The sequence below is a fragment of the Falco biarmicus genome, chromosome 9 (assembly GCF_023638135.1).
Source record: "Falco biarmicus isolate bFalBia1 chromosome 9, bFalBia1.pri, whole genome shotgun sequence".
Taxonomy (NCBI): Eukaryota; Metazoa; Chordata; class Aves; order Falconiformes; family Falconidae; genus Falco; species Falco biarmicus.
Window position 1 is genome coordinate 27,153,898 of NC_079296.1, and position 21,194 is coordinate 27,175,091.

At 43.7% G+C, this 21,194-nt stretch overlaps 1 protein-coding gene and 1 long non-coding RNA gene across 4 annotated transcripts in view; one reads left to right on the forward strand and one right to left on the reverse strand.

Annotated features, from left to right (window-relative positions):
• FBXW4 (F-box and WD repeat domain containing 4) overlaps positions 1-8,696 on the reverse strand; it is a 62,306-nt gene extending 53,610 nt beyond the window's left edge. For 2 of the 3 annotated variants that reach the window (XM_056351067.1, XM_056351066.1), the window contains exon 1: positions 8,188-8,696. In XM_056351067.1, the coding sequence (XP_056207042.1) occupies positions 8,188-8,438 (251 nt within the window). In that variant the 5' untranslated portion in view covers positions 8,439-8,696. The remainder of the gene's footprint in view (positions 1-8,187) is intronic. The other variant, XM_056351065.1, reaches the window with a different exon arrangement.
• On the forward strand, positions 8,183-18,671 carry LOC130154724 (uncharacterized). Its single transcript, XR_008823840.1, has 2 exons — positions 8,183-8,321; positions 16,178-18,671. It is a non-coding gene; the product is annotated as an uncharacterized LOC130154724 (long non-coding RNA).
• Positions 18,672-21,194: the final 2,523 nt, after the last annotated feature.

A 21,194-nucleotide genomic window follows, 5' to 3' on the forward strand; every position in this document is an offset into this window, starting at 1 on the left:
AGAAGCATCCACCTTCTATTTCCGAGACATTTTATTTATTCAAAATAGAGGCAAGAAAGGGGACAGAACATACAGAGGCCATGAGAAAGTGGATGTAGAAATTGGACTGATACATCCCTCCCTTTTGCCAATACCAGGGCAGCAACGACTGAACTGCAATGATTTTCAAGTGTTGGTCAGAGACATCTGATCCCCTATACCAGAAGGGAAGTTAAATCAAGTTCAGTGATGGAATCAAGTGCTGAGATAATTTGATTTGCTTCCACAAAAGCACCCCACAAAGTAAGTCCCAGAACACACAGAAAAAGGCAATGAGCATCACTTCAATGCACAAGAGCAGTTTTCAAATCTTAGAAAGTTAAAGAGGGCATCAACATATAAACTTAATAATTTGATAAAAAAGATCCTTTTCTCCCCTACAAAGACTATTTTGCTTCAATCATGATCAACACACTTTCTATACATGCAAATCTTTAAGTATTGTTCCATGATGACCAAGACAATCAACAGACACCACACATCCACACTGAGTGGTTGACTTAACCAAGTACCTCTCAGTTCAGCAACCGAATTGATCATCCAAAGATTCAGGAGACTAAACCATCTTATGAGGACAAATGCTATGTAAAATGCTGTGGAAGGACCACTGTTCATCAGCCAATGAATACCTTGACTTTTCTTAGTATGCAATCTAGCAAAACAGTAAAACACACACTTAAAATTCACTGCATGCTTAACTGCTCTGTGAAATCAAGATCTTCGCATTCAAGTTCCCAGAGAAACCACCCAGCAGTGAAGACTGCTGAAGGCTGACTCGCTGGGGAAGGACTGCTATTTTTACCAGGACCTACAGAGTCTTGCATCAGAAAGCAAGTGAAGTACAGCCCAGCATCCAAGAAGGATGACAGGAAACACAGGATGAAGGAACCAGTGAAAACTGAATGTGAAAACTCCACAAAATTCAAACAAATGTTCTTGAAGCCCAGAGTCCATTATTTCACCACTGCTACTAAGGTGTCAGTTACCAACAGCTGATAAAGTTACATGATTCAGAACATGCAAGGCTATCTTTTTTATTAGCTACTTAATCCAAAAAGCTCTCTATCAGGATCCCAAGCCATAAAGTGCAATACAAGACCTGAGCTAACGCATGTTTCCAATTGCATGCACTTTTGATGGAAGCTCCCTTTATAAAGACTTTGTTACAGTAAGAAAGAAAAGCTGAATATTTCTTACAGCCTGAGAGTTCCACGATAAAAGCCATCCCAAGCAATCAATTATAAAGGATTTTTCATTTCCCCCTTCCGACCTCACCCCACCCTACAAAAAAGTTGAAGTATTTTGCTCAAACTATGGATTTCCTCTCTTTCTTGGCAGAGTTACCAAAAGAAATGTAATATTCCTTCTGGAAGCCACTTCCCAGCTGCTGAAGTGAGAGACTGGGACTATCCCCCTACAGCACCGCTGACCTAGGTGACCTCAGCTACCATGTCAGTTGCTGGCCTGGGCCCCAAAAGAACACAATGAAAGAATCACTCAGCCAGAGACTAAGCACATCTCCTCCAAAAGCTTCACCTCCAACAGTTTTTGCCTTCAGTGATCCCTTCCCCAGCCAAAGTCCTTTGCCACCAGAAATGGTATTTCTGCAATAGCAAGAGCTTCTGTACTTTATTTCATCCTGGGGATATTTCTACTGGCCATCCACAATGTCAGCACGTGCCAAAGAAGATACCACCATGTTATACTGTATATTTTCCCAGCTGCATGGGGCATCCTAACCCACCCAAGTCCTTCACACTTTGCTACATTTAAGCGCTGAAGAGCTCATTTGGAAATGCAGGTTAGCAGAGACCTGCTGAGACAGAATCTCTCCTGTGGACAAAAATCTGCTGTCTGTATGAAAGCCATCACCAGCCGGCCTCAGGCCTGACTGGAAGGGTCACACAGAGGAACAAATAGGTCACAGTGGCTAAGCCCCACTTTCAACCTTGGCCCTGTGGCAGGGATGGCTAACACAGGGACCAACTGCACTTATTTGTGTAATCAGGACACACCTGTTGAGTGGCAGGGTTTCGGTGCAGTTACAAGTCATGGGCCACCAACAGACAGCTGAGACAGAAGAGCTATTTATGTCAGGAGCTCCTGTTGCTGTCCTCAACAAGTCGGCTGGCTTTCAAAATGTCTCTTCCAGGGCAAAAATTCCACCTGAATTCCTTTAGCACATGACCCTTATTTAGCTTACCGCCAGGTTCAGTCTGTCTTCTGTGCTCCCCCCCTTCCTATTTGACACAGTTTCAAGTAACTCCGAGATGCAAGAGAGCTCTGCAGTGTGTTCTCTCACTGTTCCTTGCCTCCTCTGGTGTGTCTGCACTATCTCAGTCAGATGTTAGCAGGCTGTGCAGGTTTACCGCTCCACCTCACAGCTCTCATTAACGATTCACCTGCATGAAGAAGCCAGAGACTCTAATAAGAGCCAGACCTGCAGGCAAATTTCTGTACACACAAAGACACACACCTTCACATAGGCTTTCCAAAAAACCAGCATCACCAACACTGAGCCAGACCACCCTGCCAATCGAACGCCGTCTCAAGTAATTGCAATGGGATCGTGGCTAGAAACTACAGGGTTTGGCCTCTCCCAGGGACTCATGCAGGCTGTTTGGAGATGAAATCTGGGCTGCTTCAAAAAATGCATAGCCCCAGGAAGATCTAAGAAAACCTGCAGCTGCTCAATAGTTGTCATGTATATTCTGATTTGAAAGCATAGACCGTCAGGGTAGTATTTGCATAGCTAGTTCACTGATGCAGGTTACAGGTATAATAGCAACAAGCACAGCACACATTTTTTTAAGCCCTGAAGTACATAAAATTCTTCTTCCACTTTGAACTCATGAATATTTTAAGGGAAGGTTAGGCAAGCCTGAAAGAACTCTTATGAAGAATTTCAGGTTCCCAGAACAAGAAGCAGTTTTGAAATTATGGAGCTGTCCTGGCAGATCTGTCCTGCCCAGAACAGTTTAAGACAGAATAAGAACAAATCTAATAGGAGTTTCTAAAAACTACTGACTTTTTCAGCACAAAGCAATAGCTGTGTGCCCTCTTCCAGGCTTTTGCCGTTATTGCAATATCCTCCCCAGAGTATTCTCCTCTGCATCATCTGCACCAGTTCATTGCCTACTTAATTTCTGACTTAAAGTAATGAAACTTCAGTAAAACAAGTTTTAAAAGATGAAGGAAACTGAAGCAGCTTTACAGGCATTCACACTCCCTCCCCCTCCAGTGCTGAAGGCAGAGGTCTCCTATGATTGCTGCAGTTTGCATTTAGATTTGACTCACATAGATTGGCCATTTCCTGCTCCTGCAGGTGTATATATTTTTTCCAAGATCTGGAGAAAACCCACAGTGCTTACACAAGCTCTTAAATACTCAGAGATGATAAATTCATCTATTAATTAATCGGTTTCTTTGAACTGGAGAATATGCCATGATCCTAGCAGGCATAACAAGAGACAGGGAGAGAGAAAACACAGTGGAACATTTCTGTATTTTGACAACAGCTATTAATATATTACAAAGAGCACATTGTCAAGCTATTTAGGTTGCAACTTTTAACTTGCCCTCTAAAATTCCTTTGTAACAAAGAGGAAATAAGTTTAGCCCAGCTGCAACTTCAGTCCTTTCTTCCATGCTTTAAATAAAGAATCACCTTGCAATGAGCTCTTTGCCTCTCCGATTTCTGCAGTCCAAGGTGGTCCAGCAGGCAGGCACTGGATGAAGGCTCAAAGCACCCTCTGCTATTCCTGGCTCTGACACTGACCTGCTGCACAGGGGGCAGCTTGGTTGACATCTCTGTACCTCTGCTTCCCCTCCCAGCCCTTGTTTACCCTGGCTATTTAGGCAGCAAGCTGGTCAGGGCAGAGACTGCTCTTGCTGGGCCTGTACAACAGCTGGCAAAACAGACACAGGCTATGAGACAACTGTAATATCACTATACGCGCCAAACAACCCAAGGGCTTTGCACTACTGCTCAGCTACAGTTTAGCTGCAGAAAGTCTTCTTAAGCCTCAACTTTTCTGTGATATGCTGCCATGCAATTTTTGGAGCAAAAATGTTCCTTACACCTTATATCACAAAGACAGTGCTCAACTCTTGCTTCAGCTGCTCCTTTGACTGAGTGAAGCAAAAATCTTCAGCACAGGGACTACCTTTTTACCATCTCCCTGACACGGTCTTGTTGTACTACAGGTCTATAAGTAAAATTAACATGACTACACAGAAAAAGTGGCAGCCTGGCATAGAGAGAGTTGTAGCACAGGTGCCAAGAACCACATCCATCCACACTTCCGTGACAGTGACACAATGTTCTATTAAACATTTACTTATTGTCGATTTAAAGAAGAAACAGCACATTTTTAACACTAAGAACGTGCTTTAAGAATCCTTCCAAGTCAGGCCCTGCTGCCCCTAACATACAGTAATTCACACTGATGCGAACCTAGTGATTTCTCCCCAGCCTTGCTCCCGAAGGAATTAAGTGTACAGAAACACCACTCAAAGAAAACTTCCTTCTTTCTCTGCAAGTGCATGACTGAATTAATACCTTAAATACTTAATTTACATCTGCAGCTCCCAATTAGCTGAATCTACCAGAGAGGGCAAATATGAGAGACTGTCAGTGTTGTGAATGTGCCTTTCAGCAGCACAGCTAATGTCTGTCATTTAGTCCACATCTTCCTTTGAAAACATTAGCAACTCAATTTAACATTGTTCAAGCCTATGTACATGCCCTGAGATAGCCACAGCTGGCAACTTTTAAAGGTACACAGTCAGTATGAGAAGTAGATCATTTTTAAAAATTAAATCAAATTGTTTCAGGTATACTAAAACTTCTCTTTTCCATGCCACTAACAGCTAGGGTTTTGCAACCGGTTTCTTATAAATGTTCTCTCTTCCCTGTTTCGGCATAAAGAAGCTTTACAAGCAAGCTGCCTGAGCGAACAGTTGTTTCACATACAAACTAAAGCCTGTTCCCTCTGATCTTCTTGTTACAATTATCTGAAGATATACCTAACAGAAACAACATTTTAAAGAAATGGTGTCATTTTCAAGTTAATCACCCTTTTAAAAAATGGGGAAGTGGAGGCAGGGGTGTAAGTTTCAGTTATCTTACACTCTAGGCTCAAATTTATCTCTATTTACAAAGCATTAACAGATGGCTTATCAAAAGCCATTTAACAGCAGAAATGATCAAACTATTCTGAGACTTTTTTTTGTTATTGTTGTTTTAAACAGTAAATACTCCCTAGACTAGTTTTTAACTTATGCCAGCCTCCCAGGGACCATCAGTTTAAGATCTAATGTCAGAACCATGCACGCTATTTCATTAAGTACATTTACGATAAATGGTTCCAGCCTTTTCTTTCTCAATAGTGGACAGTATTGAATGAAAACCTCTTACAAGCAAAACCCAATGTTTGTCTCATGCAACATTATCCAGAATGTGCAATAGAAGCTTCAGCTCTTGAGCAAGTCAAAGCCAAGCTTGACAAACTCAAGATTTACTCCATATCACTAAGAAAGCACAGTTATCAAGAAGGCCCAGCTATCCATCATCTTCATCACCATTCTATTTACCCAGTGATATTTCAGCTTAAATACCTACTCAGCTCAAATTTAACTTTCAGTGAGCAACCTACCAGGTTTCTACTTAGAATTACTATCAGGAAGAAAGACTGTGAGCCCAGAAGCTTACCTCAACCCCCTCCCCAACTTGCATCAGTTAGTCAAATAAAATACAACCTCTCTCTGCAAGTCTTACTCCCTCAATTGCAAGAGCAGCAATCTTGGAGACATGCATGACAAGCAAGTGGTATGGAGGAGACATGGCTATTTAAAACCTTTACCACAAAGCCTATTAAAACTCTTCAGCTAAGTAAATTTTACAGCTGTACCACAACTCAATGTATACACTCATGCTGGTTCTTCTGGAGCCATACAGATACCCAGACCTCCTGGTACTGTGGCAGGCCCTTGTCTTTTATCTGTTGCCAGAGCTGTCTACCCTACTGGAGCAAAACTCCTGCAACTGCCCCCAGATGCTGGATCTCCACACAGGGAAAACAAGTGCTTGGCTTTCAGGTATTCTCCATAAGACCTGGCATGCTATTTCAAAGAACTGAAAATTGTCTGAGCCTTCCATGAAGTTAAAAGCAATTAAAGGATTCATCCTCCAGATATATCTCAATGTTCCTGCATAACCAGCTTGTAATGTCACTTGGTATGTTACCCATCATTGACCTCCACAGGACCAGGGCAATGCCGACCAATACTAAAAGCAGCACTCAGTACCAGAGCTGTTTAAAGAAAACCTGAAAATAGGACTCAGCAAAAAAGCACATCCTAGAATTACTAAAAAAAACCAAAACCCACAACCCTGCTCACAGCAAACCTAACAGCATTGAAATCCCTGGGAGCTTATGATACTCAAGCAGCCTTCCCTTCACTTAAACCCTCTGACCTAGCAAACTTCTTCTGTAGCTGTTTATAGACCTGCATTCCTCTGCAGGGGGAAGTGGTGGTCCTTACATACGCTGCACCTGCTCTGTACACCTGATCCCTCCTGCAACTGAAGCAGCATAGTATCACCTTATTCTTAATGAAAAATACAGAACTTCATTTCCTTAGGAGGCAAAATCATATATCACAGTAGAGACAGTCCAATGCACAACCATTCTGCAGTACAACCTGCCGACTTCCAAGGGAACCATGCTTAACTTAAAAGCTGGAAAGACTGAATGGGTTGAAGTGCTAGCCTGAAAACCCAACACAAGGACTTTCAGCACCACCAAAGTTCTGCTCCTGCCAGCAGGAGCCATAATTGTTTCTGTAAAGACTGTGCTATTGATGAGAAAGCAATAGGAAACAGCAAAATACCGACATCCCTTCTTTTGGTTCATGTCCACAGAGTGTTTACAGAAACAATACTGAGTCACTGGATGACAAACATGATCCTGGGCTGGCGGCTAAAGGGAAACCATAGGAAGGGATTCATAGATCCTAAGAACATAAGCTCCCTCTTTGGATCCTTACAGTAGCAAGGAAAGCTCGCATTGTGTGGCTGCCTCCGAGTGGCATTTTGTATGCTAGCAAATTTGAGAGAAGAAAGGCAATCTTTGGGTCAAGGCCCAAGCCCCAAAAAGCACTTCATCTAGAAAGATGCTGGTGCTACACACAGCAAAGTCAAGAGGGTTTGCACCTGTTCCTAACCTATGATGTGCTGTTGAATTGGGGGTGGGTGGGGAAGAACTTCTGTCAACAAAATTTTAAAACCCAGAAGCCACAGAGTCCAAGAGTCACTTTCTCTGTGACAGCTATCACCAGCTACAGCATTAAGCTGTTCCGTGAACAGAAGAATCTAAGAAACATGTATTCCTGGGGACCCCTGCCAAAAAGGGTCTTCCACCTAATAACATACGTGAGCCCATTCTCCAGCCTTTACCCAGGACACCAGCCCAGGCCTTGCTCCCTCACAGCTTCGTCTTTGAAGCATGTTCAGGACGGCAGGGGCTGCGGCTCAGAAGCAGGGAGGGCACGTGGCACACTGGGGTCACCCCCGCTGCACGCGGCAGCTCCCTCCGTTACCTCGTGCTCTCACCTGCCCTGGCTGGAAGCCCCGGACCCTACGTGTTTTGCCAGGAGGACTCTGGGGGACCGAGCCGATCTGGAGCAAGGCCTGAGGCCCCAATGCCTGAGGGCCGCTTGCCGGGCCTGGTGCTGAGGGGGCCCGGGAAGGCCTCGCCGTGCTCTATCGCTTCCTCTCGGGAAACTGCGGCACCGCCCCACAGACCCCCGTCCCTCCCGGGCAGCGCTGGAGCCAGGCCCCACCGCCCGCGGGCCGCCACACGCGGGCCCTCCCCGCCCAGGGGCGGCCCCACCGCGGGCCCGGCGCTACGGCCCTTCCTCTGCCCTCGCCACTCCGCTTGGCGCTCGCTAAAGACGGCGCAGCCGCGCTTCGAGAATAGTTCCCCTTTCCCTCCGCCCCCTCACGGCAGTGGGGAGCCCCCCTTAGCAACTACGCCGGCAGCGCAGAACGCCCCTTAGCAACCAGCTAGGCCGCAGTATCCCCGGCCTTTCCCAGCCGCCGCGGCCGCCTCCCCACCGCCCTTCCGCCGGGAAGGCCGCGCTTACAGGTCGGTGCCGAGCTGGGTGAAGCCGGAGTTGAGGCAGCCACGGGCTATGCGCCTCCAGAGGAGATCGCGGCTACTGAGGAAGCGCAGGCGGCGGCAGACCTGGCCCAGGCGGCCCAAGGCCTGCGCGTCCAGGTAGGAGCAGATGAGGAGCAGCAGCTCCTCGGGTAAGGCCCAAAGGGGGGAGGGGGGGGAGGCGGCCCGGGATCCCCCCTCCGCCTGGGGGGATCGGGGGCTGCCCTTCCTCCCCATGGAGCAGCAGCTCCTGCCCCTCCTCCCCGGGAGCCGGAGCTGCTGCTGCCCGGGGGAGGCCAAGCCATGGACGGGGGCAGCCGCTCCCCAGTCACATGGGGCAGGAGCCGCTGCCTGTCACTCCCCCCCCCTCCGGGGGAGGAGGCGGCTACCGGGGCGGGATGGGGCACGGAGCCGCCAAGCCCACCCTCGTTAGTGAATTAATTCATTAGCGGGAGCCGCTGGGACTCCCCTTGCGCAACTGCCCCACCCCCCCGCGGCCGGGCGCACGGGCCCTTCTTCAGAACTGGCATTAGTAATGTCACCTGATCCACGTATTCATTAATAACATGAATAATGAATGGTGGGGCCGTTGATCCCAGGTAACCAGAGCGTCTGCTCCACCACCTGGAGCAACCCCAGCTAGCCACTGCACTCCTGCGAAGGAAGGCGAACAGCAAGGTGATTAATGCTCATGAATTATCCTTGAGCAGGGTCAGGAGTGCCTGTCACCCACGAAGTGACAGCAGGGGTCATCTGGTGTTGCACAGCAGTTTTCAACACTCCCAGATTCCTGGGCCGTGTAAAAGAAAGGGTCTTCCCTATGTAAGAGCAGACCCTACTGCAGTGGATTTAAGGCTGGCTTTTTCACAGGGACCCTTTGATGCAGTCCGTTCCCCCTTCTAGGGCTCCACAGAGCAGGGGCTAAGAAGTGGCTGCACTTCATACGTGTGTACATACATACAAGCACACGCCATGAAAGAACCGCACATAATAACTGAGTCATTGTTGCCATCCACAGGAGCCTGGAGCACTGGCAATGCAGAAAGATTCTGGTCCAAAATGGCAAAGTAGCCCTCCACAGACAGTAGAGCAGGAAAATATGAGTCTAGTGTTGTGTTATTCTTGCCTATAGTACTTTACACTCTACAGAAGCCTGAAACGCTTGGGGAAATTTCTCCTTCAAAATTAAAAAATAGATAAATTTTAAGAAGTTCCTCATCTGCCTAGAATGCTTTGAACAGGTATCACTTACCCACCACAGCCTACATCTTCTTTTGCACAGTGAAGCAGGAAAATAAATTTCAACATATAATGAGGTTACCATAACATACAGGCCTTTAGACAGTACTTGCATCCTGTTCCAGAAGGTCATCTTGGCTGTGTAATCTCAACCACTCAAAATACTCATTACAAGTAAGTCACCAACTCTGGAAGCCTCATATCTGAGAGGTTCAAAACTGCTGGCTGAGCAGCTGTCTGGTCCATTTACACCAAGTTTCAATACACCTTGGAAGTCAGGGAAGTTCCAGAAGGCAGCAAATGTTGTATCAGTATTTATAATGAGTGAATCAGGTGGCCCAAGTAATTAAAAATTTCTCAACCTAAGTTTGGGCTCAAGTGAAATAGCAGCACATCTGGTACAGGACTTAAGTAGCCAGTTGAAAAGGAGGTAATGTAACAAATTTTGCTTAACATGAGATTATGGAAACTTGGTGTGAATGCAGTTTTATTATCAACTTGTTAATGACATTAAACTTAGCTCTTTTGTAGTAGACTGAAGCTAAATGTTTGAAACATTAACATTTATTAAAAGCTGAGTGACTTTTCTGTCTCAAAACTGTTACTGTAAAGACAGATTTATTATCAAGTTGGTCTTTTTCTAGTAGGATCCCGTAGAGACAGCTTATGGACCCTACACTATTTAATATTTTTACTAGCAACATGAAAAAAATCTGAAATTACTATTATCAAAACTTTGTAGAAGGCACAAAACACGGTGCAAGAGGCAAAGGATGCTTATAGCTGCGTAGCCCTGTGTTAAGTATAGGCATAATCAAATTGTATGTATTTCAATCAAGCCAAATGTAAAGTCTCACATCTAGGAACAAAGAATGTAGGTCACACTGAAAGGATGTAACTCTATCCTGCAAAGCTGCAATTCCGTAAAGACTTCATTAAGATGAATAATCAGCTGAATGTGAGCTCCTTCTGCAGTGCTGTGACCAAAGGGCTAGTGCTGTCCTGGGAAACAAACAAGAGCTGGGAGGTTCTTTTACCTCTGGTTTTGACTCTGTTGTGACTGCTTTGGAAATAATTTGTCCAGCCAACATTTCAAGAAGGATGTTGAAAAACTAGAGGGGTTTCAAAGAAGAGTAGTAAGAATGATTACAGGTCTGTCAAACATGTTTTATAGTGAGACCCAAAGTGCTCAGTCTATTTAGGTTTCTAAAGAGAAGGTTAAGGTGCGAGGTGATCATACCTTATGAGCACTGAAACAGGAAGAAAAATCTGGTAATACCAGGATCTTCTATTTAGCAGACAAAGAGATAAGGTGTCTTGACAGAAGGCAATGGGAAACAAATTCATAAATAAAGCATGCTTTTGTAGTGAAGAAAATTAACTGTTGAAACAGCTTATCAAGATTTATGGAAGATTCATCATTAACTGAGTTTTTTAAAAAACAATACCAGTTGGGTTTTTTTCCTTTAGAGAGTCTGGCTAGACCACAACGACTAAAACTGAAACCAGGAATTGACCTGGCTAGTCCTAACTCGGGATATCAGACTAAGACAGTCAAAGGGGTCCCTTCTGGTCTTAGGCTCTGTTACTCTACAGAGGCAACTTCTGCAAAGTGCATGTCTCCCTGCACTGTGTGAGACCCGTATTCCAGTGTACAGTAGTCTCCGGTCTGTAGCCATACCATTTTACCAAGGACACTACTTGGTGCAGTCCAGGAGGAGCCTGGGTGCAAAGTAATATGTGCAGCGTGACCCTCTGGGATACCAGGAGCAAGGTATGGACAAGTGCATCTGTAGAAGTGGAGCGGGCCTTATTGCTCTCCAATTTGTGACCCAAAGTATAAACAACTATTAAATACTTGGCTAAGATGAAGCATGTGTTTGCATGCAGTCATTGTGGAAAGCATCAAGTATGCTCCAGACAGAGGACACTGAGTAATATGAAGAAAAAGTTATGATGTGTTGCTCTTAAATGTAACATTGTTTTCTAGTATGGATAATGGCCCTACAACATAGTGACAGTAATTTTTCTTTGCCCAAAACATAGGTATCATCCATTATTTTCTGTGGGGGTTTTTGAGAAAAATGGGCGTGCAACTGCATACACTTGTTTTCAGGCACGGTTTCAGCTACTGTGACTGCTGTGGAGCTGCCAAAGCTGTGCCTCACAGGCTAAGAACCCAATGGCACTAGTCTTCCCAGCAGTGCCAAAGCATATGTAGGTGTCCGCAGGAGCAAGACCCAAGGAAGATATATGTGTTACATTACTAAAACTGTATGTGTAGCATGATTGTTTCTGTTACATTGTTCATACTCAGTGCAGGTGCTCAGGGCATTATAAAGTCAATAATGTATCCTTCCTAAATATTACAGTCAAAGATCCCAATCCTTTCATGGCTCATGACCACTCTGAACCTGTGTAGGAAATGGGAGTAGGGTTCTGAGCTGAAGTAGCAGCCCATTCCAGCATTATGGCTTGCAAGGTATGTAAGCTAAAAATTTGGGGGGTTATACCTGTAAAGCTTGTGCTTTAACAGTGTAAGTCAATGAAATTCAGCTTGGAAGGAACACATTTCAATACCTGCCTGTCATTATTTTTTTTTCTGTCTTCAGGGGTTTTTATTATTTGCAGTGGCCTCAAATATACCTTTGCAGCTAAAGACACAATCATTTGGACCACTCTTTGTTTTGTTTTTCCTTCCAACCGATGCTTTTGTGTATTTCTGAAACTTAAGACACCTCCTCTGCTACTACAGTACTTATCTGTAACACCATCGCTTTGAGGGATTAAAGCAGGTTACTTGTTACACACTTAGATCAAGAGTTATCTGAGTAGAAAGTCTATCCCGTTAGGGTTGGCGGAATCTGGTTTTGATCTTGAGTTGTTTTGATTTTCTCTGAGAGCAAGTAACATGTTATTTTAACTTCTGAATAAGGTGTGCTACCTGACTGTGTCTCTTCTGTTTGGCAGAAAGGATTAGAAACCTCCACGGAACTTGCACTCTATTAAAGCAGAATGCTCACCATTGAGAACGAAGGAGCTGAATTGTTTTCAGATTATATGTGTGTGTGTGTGTCTTTCCCACATCAAAGACTCTGATGGAAGCTGTTCACGCTATTGTCAGGAATGTAGGGATTGGCACAAAGGTGATTAGCAAAATTGCTTTTTTGCAGGAGAAGCACAAAAATTATCAAAGGATTAAAGAGGATAAAATTAAAAGGTTATGCTGAATTTGGGAGTAAATTTTCTCCTTTTTATCCCAAATTATACATATCGTTTTGGTTTTACCTATAAAATGTCTGCCAGAGGAAATCAGGATTAGAAGCTATTTGGTATGGGTTCTGTTAAAGGGTGAGGAAAAAACTTCCCTTAAAAATAATCCAAACAGACCCTATTCTGTGTGCTTCCAAACCACATCTACAAGGAGCTTTTAATGAGTACTAGGGGCACCCAGCCAGCAGCCATCCCCACAAGGTTCTTAGCAGCCAGAGGATCGGGACCTTTAGTCATAATTATGCTGAAAATTATGAAAACAAACAATTCCATAAATCAATTTGTCATCAGTGATGCTGTTTGTTTACTTTTCTCACTACACTCGGCTGACAAAGATACTAAACTGAGGGGATCGCTTTCATTATCCACTTGCTAGGCACATGCAATGCTTTTGTATTTTGATCAGCAGCTGAGCTGCTTGAATGGTTTGGAAAAAAAGGCAATAAAAAGGGATTCTCAAATATTTTAATGTATCAAAATGAACAGCCGAGCCTTCCAGAAGCTCTCTGCCTTGGCAAAACTGCAGTGCAATAAAAAAAATGTATCGCCTCCCATAGCCAGCAGAATTGTCTCATCTTGCTGGTTCAGACTCTGTTTATTGTTCATGTTATTTTGAACAATCCTCTATTATTTGCTAAGTACCAGCCATATACCTATTTCTTGCCTTTGCATTTTAAGTTTTGTTTGTTTGTTTTACTAATCTGTTATTTTCTGGAAGTCACCCAGAATATTTTATTTGGTTTTAACCTCATTTATCAAAGTATTATCTAAAGCATCTGTTCAGAAAATGTTCATTTTAACTGTTTTCCCAACAATGACCTTCTTCCTCCCCCCCAGGCCACATCAAGTTGTCACTTACCAGACAGCCGTGGAATTTGGAATCATTCCTTTTAAACGCTTTACAATTCCAAATGGTAGATTTCTAATGGCACAATATGATTGCCACAAAGATCTTTAAATTTCCCAATCCTCCAGGCTTCAAAGGCTGGACCGTCCTTGATCTCCTGAAGGAATGCTTTTGAATCTTGTTCTTTTATAGGGGCTACCTATGAAGATATTTTAGGGGCTTTTTCCTTTCATAGTTAGAGCTGGAGGAACTAAACATTCAAATACCCACTGGCTTCTTTGACAGTAAGATCAAGACTTACAAAGTTGTTTCTAGAGATTTTCAGCTCAGTTTTCATTAATTCCACAGGTTGTTCCAAAAATTTTTTGAGTGTTTATAAAGCAATGTAAGAGTAGCCTTGGTGTAGCAGTGACTATGTTACTGTTTTATCCTGCATCTGCCTTGCACCTACACAGCTACTTCACACAGTTCCTAGCCTGCCATGAGAAAGTCTGACAGTGTCCTGACTCATCATGTGCCTGTGGGTACAGGAGGGCATCCCTTGCTCTTGAAGGATGCTGCACTGTCTCATCACTTACAAGGTAATAATTTGCTCAAGGAAAGTGAGCAAACGTAATCCTACAAGCAGTTTTGGGTCTGCCTTGACCAAGCAACCAAGGCGGAGCATAATTGCCTACAACAATTACAGATTTGCAGAATTACTAGAGTTCTAGGCTTCCTACTCTCTTCCCCTGCAGCCAGAGGAAACATTTCGCATCCTTTCACATCCTTTCACACACAGTAGGATTTCTTAGTCAGGAGGCTGCCATTTTTTATCTCTCTCTGGCTAATTCTGTTTTATCTCATCACTGAAACACAGAATTCATCGATCTGAAGTTAAGAGATTTGTAGTGCAGCAACAGGAATCCAGTTGGTGCTAGAAACGGCCTTTATTTCTATTCAGTTCAGCTTATGCTTTTACCTTCCATCCTCTTAATAATGAAGCACACATGAATATAAAAAAATAGAGAGAGGGAGGTATCCCACTGTCCATACACTGTAGGTCCTAGTCCTGCAATGGAGCATCATGAGTACAAGGTCCCACCTAGCAGATTCATCTGTAGGTTTGGGGTCTTCGGCTGTAAACCCCTTGGGGACACCTCTGTGCTTTCAGTACCTCACATGATGTGACATCTGCTGTGACTGCAGGCTCTCAGGTATTATTATAAGGAGCAACTAATGCTGTGTCACTGAGTGAGTGTATGTTTAGTTATCCCATATTGCTAATGCACGTGAATTTAAATAGTTCGCAGCCTAACCTCAGGTTTTGTGATGACAACAACAAACTGCAGGAACCAGGAACAACTGATTACTAACCCAGTTTATGGGTCAGGGAACAGGCCTTAGATCCTCATTTACACAGGTTTCTTATGATCATGTAAGGCCTACCTCTCCAAGACTATTTTTGTTTGTTTGTTTAGATCAGTTTAAAAAAAACCAACCCTACATCTCAAAATAGAGAATGTTTTCTTTTGGAACTGGAAGCAAACACACTTGATGACTTTAACATCTGCTGGACAATGCATGGATGGATGGTGGGCACCTCACACAGTTTTGTGACAAAAACATGTGCGTACAGCGTGTCAGATTATAAATCCAAGAATAAAGAGTCATTAAAACCTCCCTTTTCTGGCCCACATGCCATGAAAATAGGCCTTTCACTCTGTCTATTTAAACTGAAAATGAGTATTGGGAAGGAAAATACTGACATTCCAGAGATTCAAGTCAAAATCTCCCCCTCCAGTAAAGGAGGTCTGTCAATTGAACATATATTGATCCATTGTCTGTCTCCCATCAGGACCCACAAGCCACCCCAAGTCCATATGCTTCTATTCTTGTTAGAAACCAAGACCTCACAGTCTAAGACCACCACAGTAACATTTACATCTATTGTTGGCTTGACCTGAAACTCTGCATAATTCTCAAATACCTTTTCTGCTTTTGCAGGCTCTTAGTGCCTGGTGCAATTTTTGGGTGCAGATTCCCATGAGACTAGCTTGCTACCCAGCAGAGCATAAGCCCTCTCAGCTCTACCATGAGTGCAAAGCCTTCTGCTCTTGGGAGAAAGGAAAGGAGAAAAAACCCTGGCACTCTGGATCAACTCTTACCAGAATTCACTTGAGTGTCACGAGTGATAAATTTGGTCCTATTCTTTCGCTTTTCCTTCAGGCTTGCAGTGGACTTGTCTTTGGTAGCATGTCTGAATTATTAGTAGCATTATATTGAAATGCATCTCAAAGGACAAAACAGCCAGGCTGTGCAAGATGCCTGTGACCCCGCAGAGGAGAAAGGGCTTCTGACTTACAGACATTAGTTGTGACTCTGAAACTGAATTTGCTATTATGTGATGACTGACAAATCACAACGCTTCTTGTAGATTATTCTCCTTATCTGTCACTGTGCTTCTTCATGTGTTTAGATGCTGTGAGCCTTGCAACACACTCCGAGCCTTATAACTGCATTACTAATGCCAGGAAGAAAAGCTTTTTAAAAGGAGTAAAGCCCACAGCACTGTGTTCCTGTTGCTTATGTCTCTTTCTAGACACACAAACATACAAATGTGCTTTTTTTTTTTCAGCCTGAACCTCTGTGCTGAGGCATCAGTGAAGTCATCTACTTGCTTATTTTCTGTTGTGCGCCCTGAAGTGTGAGGCCCATTTGCTGCGTGGATGCCCTAGCAGGTGTTTGGATGTGCAGGTGTGTGCACAGGCAAAGTCCTGAGCGCAAGCACAAACAAGGATTTGAATACCAGGGCCTTTCAGCCTGAACCTGACACTGCCACTTTAAAACCAGAGACATGGACATCAAAGTTTTTCACTCCCCAGAAGGAATGGACTATTTTGCACCCTTCCAAATGATGTCTCTCATCTCTCTGCCTTTCCTACAGCCTTCTCTCTCTCTCACACACACACTTTTTCTAATACCATCCCTCCCTCTCTACTTTAAACCATGGGAAAAACCTAGGAAAAGAAGCTTGCCGACTAAGGGACCGTTTCGCTGCATTGTGTTTTCCAGCTAGACCTGAACAGACTGAAATCAATTCAGCTCTCTCACACTCGCTCTTTCCCTCCCTCTCCCATGTCTTTTTTTGTTTCTCTTAGATCGTGCTCTCTGCCTTAAGAAAACCCAGTTTAGTTATATCCATCCCCATAGCAATCAAGTGACCAGTAGGTTTTTTATTGCTTGTAAAAACACAGTATCTTTTTCATGGGAGTCAGGTTCTTTGGTTTGAAATGCCCAGTGAGCAGTGCCAACAACCTGCAGAATCTTTGATCAATTCTCACATATCCATTTGAAGTATCTTTAGTAGACTTGTCAAAATAAAGGGTCAAAATTAGTATTTTAATATAGTGTACCAGCCTCTCTTTGTGTTATTGGCAAGAGGCCTGATTTAACAGAAGTTTGCAGAAATACCTGTATCTGACCTGAATTGCTACGTGGTCTAAAAAATATACATTATTAAAGCTGAAGTCCAGCTGTTGCTATATTAATATCCTCTGTTTTTTATTTGCTCTTACCTTTTGGAAGGTTTCAGTTTTCATTCTGAAATTTTCCAGGCTTGCTCCCAATACCGAGGTTATAACTGCAGGCCTGGTAAGGACCAGAGGAGAATGCAAGAAGGTTCACTGGAAATTTGAACAGGCGAGATTCAGCACAGCAGAGCCAGCAGCCCAAAGAAGGCAGAAGTGTCACTTAAATTTTGATTGTAGCACCTGTTGACAAAGGGATAGAATTAAGATGTGTGTGCAATAGGAATTTTATGCCTTCCGATCTTCACAATAGTTAATTACGCAGTTAGTGTTCCCTCAACATATTTTTTTCTTTCCCTGAGTTTTCCAGGATCTCAGGGCCATACATCAACAACTCAGGTTGCTGTAAACAACAGTTTCACTGCATTGAACAGAATTATGCTGCTTTATATCAAAACAAGGTGTCACCCAAAGAAAACACAGAAGTTATCCACCTAGCCCATCCAGAACTTCCAAAATAAAGAAAACCCAGCAACGAAGACTAACCACAAAACAGAAATGTCCAATGAAAGCCAAACACCACCATTGCAAAACAGTTTAAATAAGAAAAAAAGTGTCATGAAGTTGCAAGTTATCACCACTGCCCAGTAGACATGATCCCTGGTGGTGTGCCCTAAAAAACATAACACTCTCCCAGTCAAACTGCACTTGCAAAGTCCAACCAGCAGATACTGGCATGCCAAGAGCTTCTTCTCATGCAGCCCCAGTTGACCAGAAAACAGTGAGGTCTTGATATGTTTTAATGATAGCTAAATCAAAAACAGCACTGCAGAAACCTGCGGAACACTTACAAGGCATTCAGTTCAGGTCATTGCCCGGTCCCAGGGTGGGTACATCCCATTTAAGAACTGAATTGTCACTTTCTGTGCTACCTGCAGCTTCCAATGGCAGCTGGAACAATCCTAAATACAAGCCGTGGCACTAAAACCTGCCTTCCAGACTGACAAACTCAGAGTCGGTTGCCTGTCTGTCACTGCCCGCCGAGAATCTGGGAAAGTCAAGCAGAACTGCTGGGTGCTCAACTCCACTGGAAACATCATTTTATTTAGGTGCCTAAATACTCTTTTCATTGTCCAGCTTCTGACTGTTAACACTACACGTGCTGCAACTCACCTGCCTTTTGCACTACTTTGCTGTGGTGTGAGCTTTAATACTACAATTCCAAATTATTTCCCAAACAGCACAACGCAGCGTGGGCTTTTTTCCCTCTACCACCTCAAATACGCTGGCAGTATCAGGTAATTGCCTTGCAGCTTAAACTACCCGAGATTTGTAACCAGTATCTCCTAAGTATCTTGATTTTAGCAGCACCCAGAATGTGGCCTAATTAATTTTCAGCCAGCTGCACAGCTTCTCAGAGCTGTTTCAGGAGAAGAGGTGATTAATTATGACCCCAATTTTGTGCAATACAGACTTTTAGCTAAAGGAATTGAAAAGCTCAGCTATTCAAGTCAGTAACAATTTCATTTGGTTTATACATGTCAGTAATATGTGTGTGTTTATAAATATACCCTGTATTTAATAAACAGTGTATTATGCAAAGACAGTTTACCAAGTATTATTTCCTATAAATTAATATATGCTGAGTAACATGCAGTGTAACAGATTCTATACAAAACTGCAGAAAAGGGAAAATAAAATATTGTACAGTGAGGAATTCCCAGATGGTAATAGATACTTGTCTTAGAGCCTAAATGAAAGCAGCTAGAGTGAGTTATCTCTACTGCAAGGTACCTCGTGATTAGCGTCCTTAATCGTACAAACATAACGGTCGTGGAAGCTGTAGCACTTATTATCTTCCGTTTGCTTTTGTTTTTTTTTTTAGAAAATCAACACTGAGGAAAAAAATTTTAAAATAACTTAAACATGGGGCAAAGCTTCAGTGTATTGTCATTGTTGTGGGTGTATTTTCAGGAGCAGTTTCCTGAGAGCTCAGTCTCTTACATGCTATGATTTCTTCTGACTGTTCTAACTCCTTATTTTATACAATACAAGATTAAAATCTGAATATAAGCTTTTCCAAACACTTAAATAGTAGATGCTGAAACTGCCTGGCAGCTCTAGTTGCCCACTTCCAGGACTGCTGAACTTTTCTAGCTTGCAAATAAATGTCATGATTGTGCGTAAATGCCATCTCTTGGGACTCCTGCGATAGATACTGTAGGAATGCAGTTCCCCTGGAAGTAGCCAAGAGGGATCCACTTCCCTGCACTTCTTAAAAAACATTCTTTGGGGAAAAAACTCTTTCTATCCATGCAGACTCTCAATTATGTCTCTGAAAATCCTGGGAAGAAGGTTGAAAACAGGGCACACACTCCAAGAAACAAAAAATGTGAAAGTTAACAAGGGAACGAAGGAGAATAAAGACATTTTCCCACTCATACAAACAGATGGACAAGAATAGCCTTCTGAGGAATCTGAACTTTGTACAGGAGCATAAAGGCAGCAGATGAACATCGTATTAGAAAGGCAGCGAACTACAGCGAGAAAGCAGAAAGATAGCGTTGAGATGTTTTCGGGGGTGGGGGGAGATGATTCGTTGGGCCAAGTGACCTTTTCCCATCCAGCAATTTCTTCTGTCCCAGTGCAGAATGACAATGGGAACCCAATAGCAGCACACTCTAACATCCATGTCCGTACCAAAAGATATTCAACTCGACCATGCTGCACTGCTGCAGCCATGGGATGCTGTGAAACAAGCCAGACCCAAGTTTCCAACTTGCCCTCTTTTCTGTTGTTGTTGTTATTGCTGTTTGTTTCCATTCACCCCCTTTTATTCTCCATTTTTTTTCTGTCTTGACTCTGATGGGGGCTCTTTTTGTGCAAAACAAGCCCTTCTGATCTCTTTGAAAGGCCAGCTCTTGTCATTCTTCCAGATCATCATTGTATGACATGTTTTTATATCAGACTAACAAAGGAGCTATTTGATCAGGGGGTATGGTGTGTGATTGTAAGAAATTCAGCTAGCCGGTGGCAACCATTGTTCCCCAAAGCGGCTCCCTGACCCCATTCTATTCAAGGAAAAACTCCCTTGGAGTGGCCTCTATTCATTGAGTAACACCAGTCCGCAGTCTCACTCCAGGAGTATGCTCAATTCAGAGGTGTGTCACCGATATTGCCCATCAACCAGCCTTTAACTCTTTCATCAGCATTAGGTTTCCAACACAACAGCTGTTATCATAGGATGAGCTGGGGAGGGGGGGTCGCCATGCATTCCAGCTCACTGGAGCTCTCCTTATCTTGGAGAAATTTAACCTTCCTTTCAGAAGTTGCCTCGGAAAATACCCGTCTGCTACTTTCTGCAGACTGCAGCCTGAGTCATTTGCCTTCCCATTTCTGTGCCCTGAAACCCAGTTAGTTACTCAGCTTCTAGAACAAGTATCTCTGCGCTCTCTCAGGCTAACAAGGGGCTTTGCAGTGATTTAAAAGTCTTTGGATTTGGCCTAAAAAATCTGTGACCCTCCTGTGTCTCAGTCCCACAACCTTCCCTCTCCCAGATAATCTTGTACCTGTACCCATGTGTGCATCCATGGCATCAGTGCAACTACTGGCTGCAGCAAGAGCACACAGCTGAGACTCATCTGTCTCCCTAGGATATTTCATCTTACTTTATCAGCAGAGAAAACTCAGGGCATTCCCATGAGCTCTGAGAAGGCTATTGACTAAAGCTGCTCCTGCTTCCTTGAACGGAGCCATCCATGCACTAACACAGAGCCTCCAAAACCCAGGGAAATCAGTGCTAAAGCTCCCTTTAGGTTTAAAAGCTGTGGCTCAGGGCCACAGTCCTGTGCTTGCAGTGGTTGTAGAGCATTGCCATGCAGCCAGAATGGGATCAGGCTCAGGCAAGAGATGGCAAACAGCTATGGATTTGGCACAGCAGTCATCAATGGTTTTGAACATGATGGGGAAAACCATCTACATGACAGGATTAACACTGGCCAGCCCAGTACAAACACAAGGTACACAGGTCACTGACTGTGCCTCAGGGAGATCTCTGAAGCAAGTTAAACTCAATTCATCCATCTTAGCATGGGTCTGCTGCATCTTTCAGCGCAAAATTTTTTC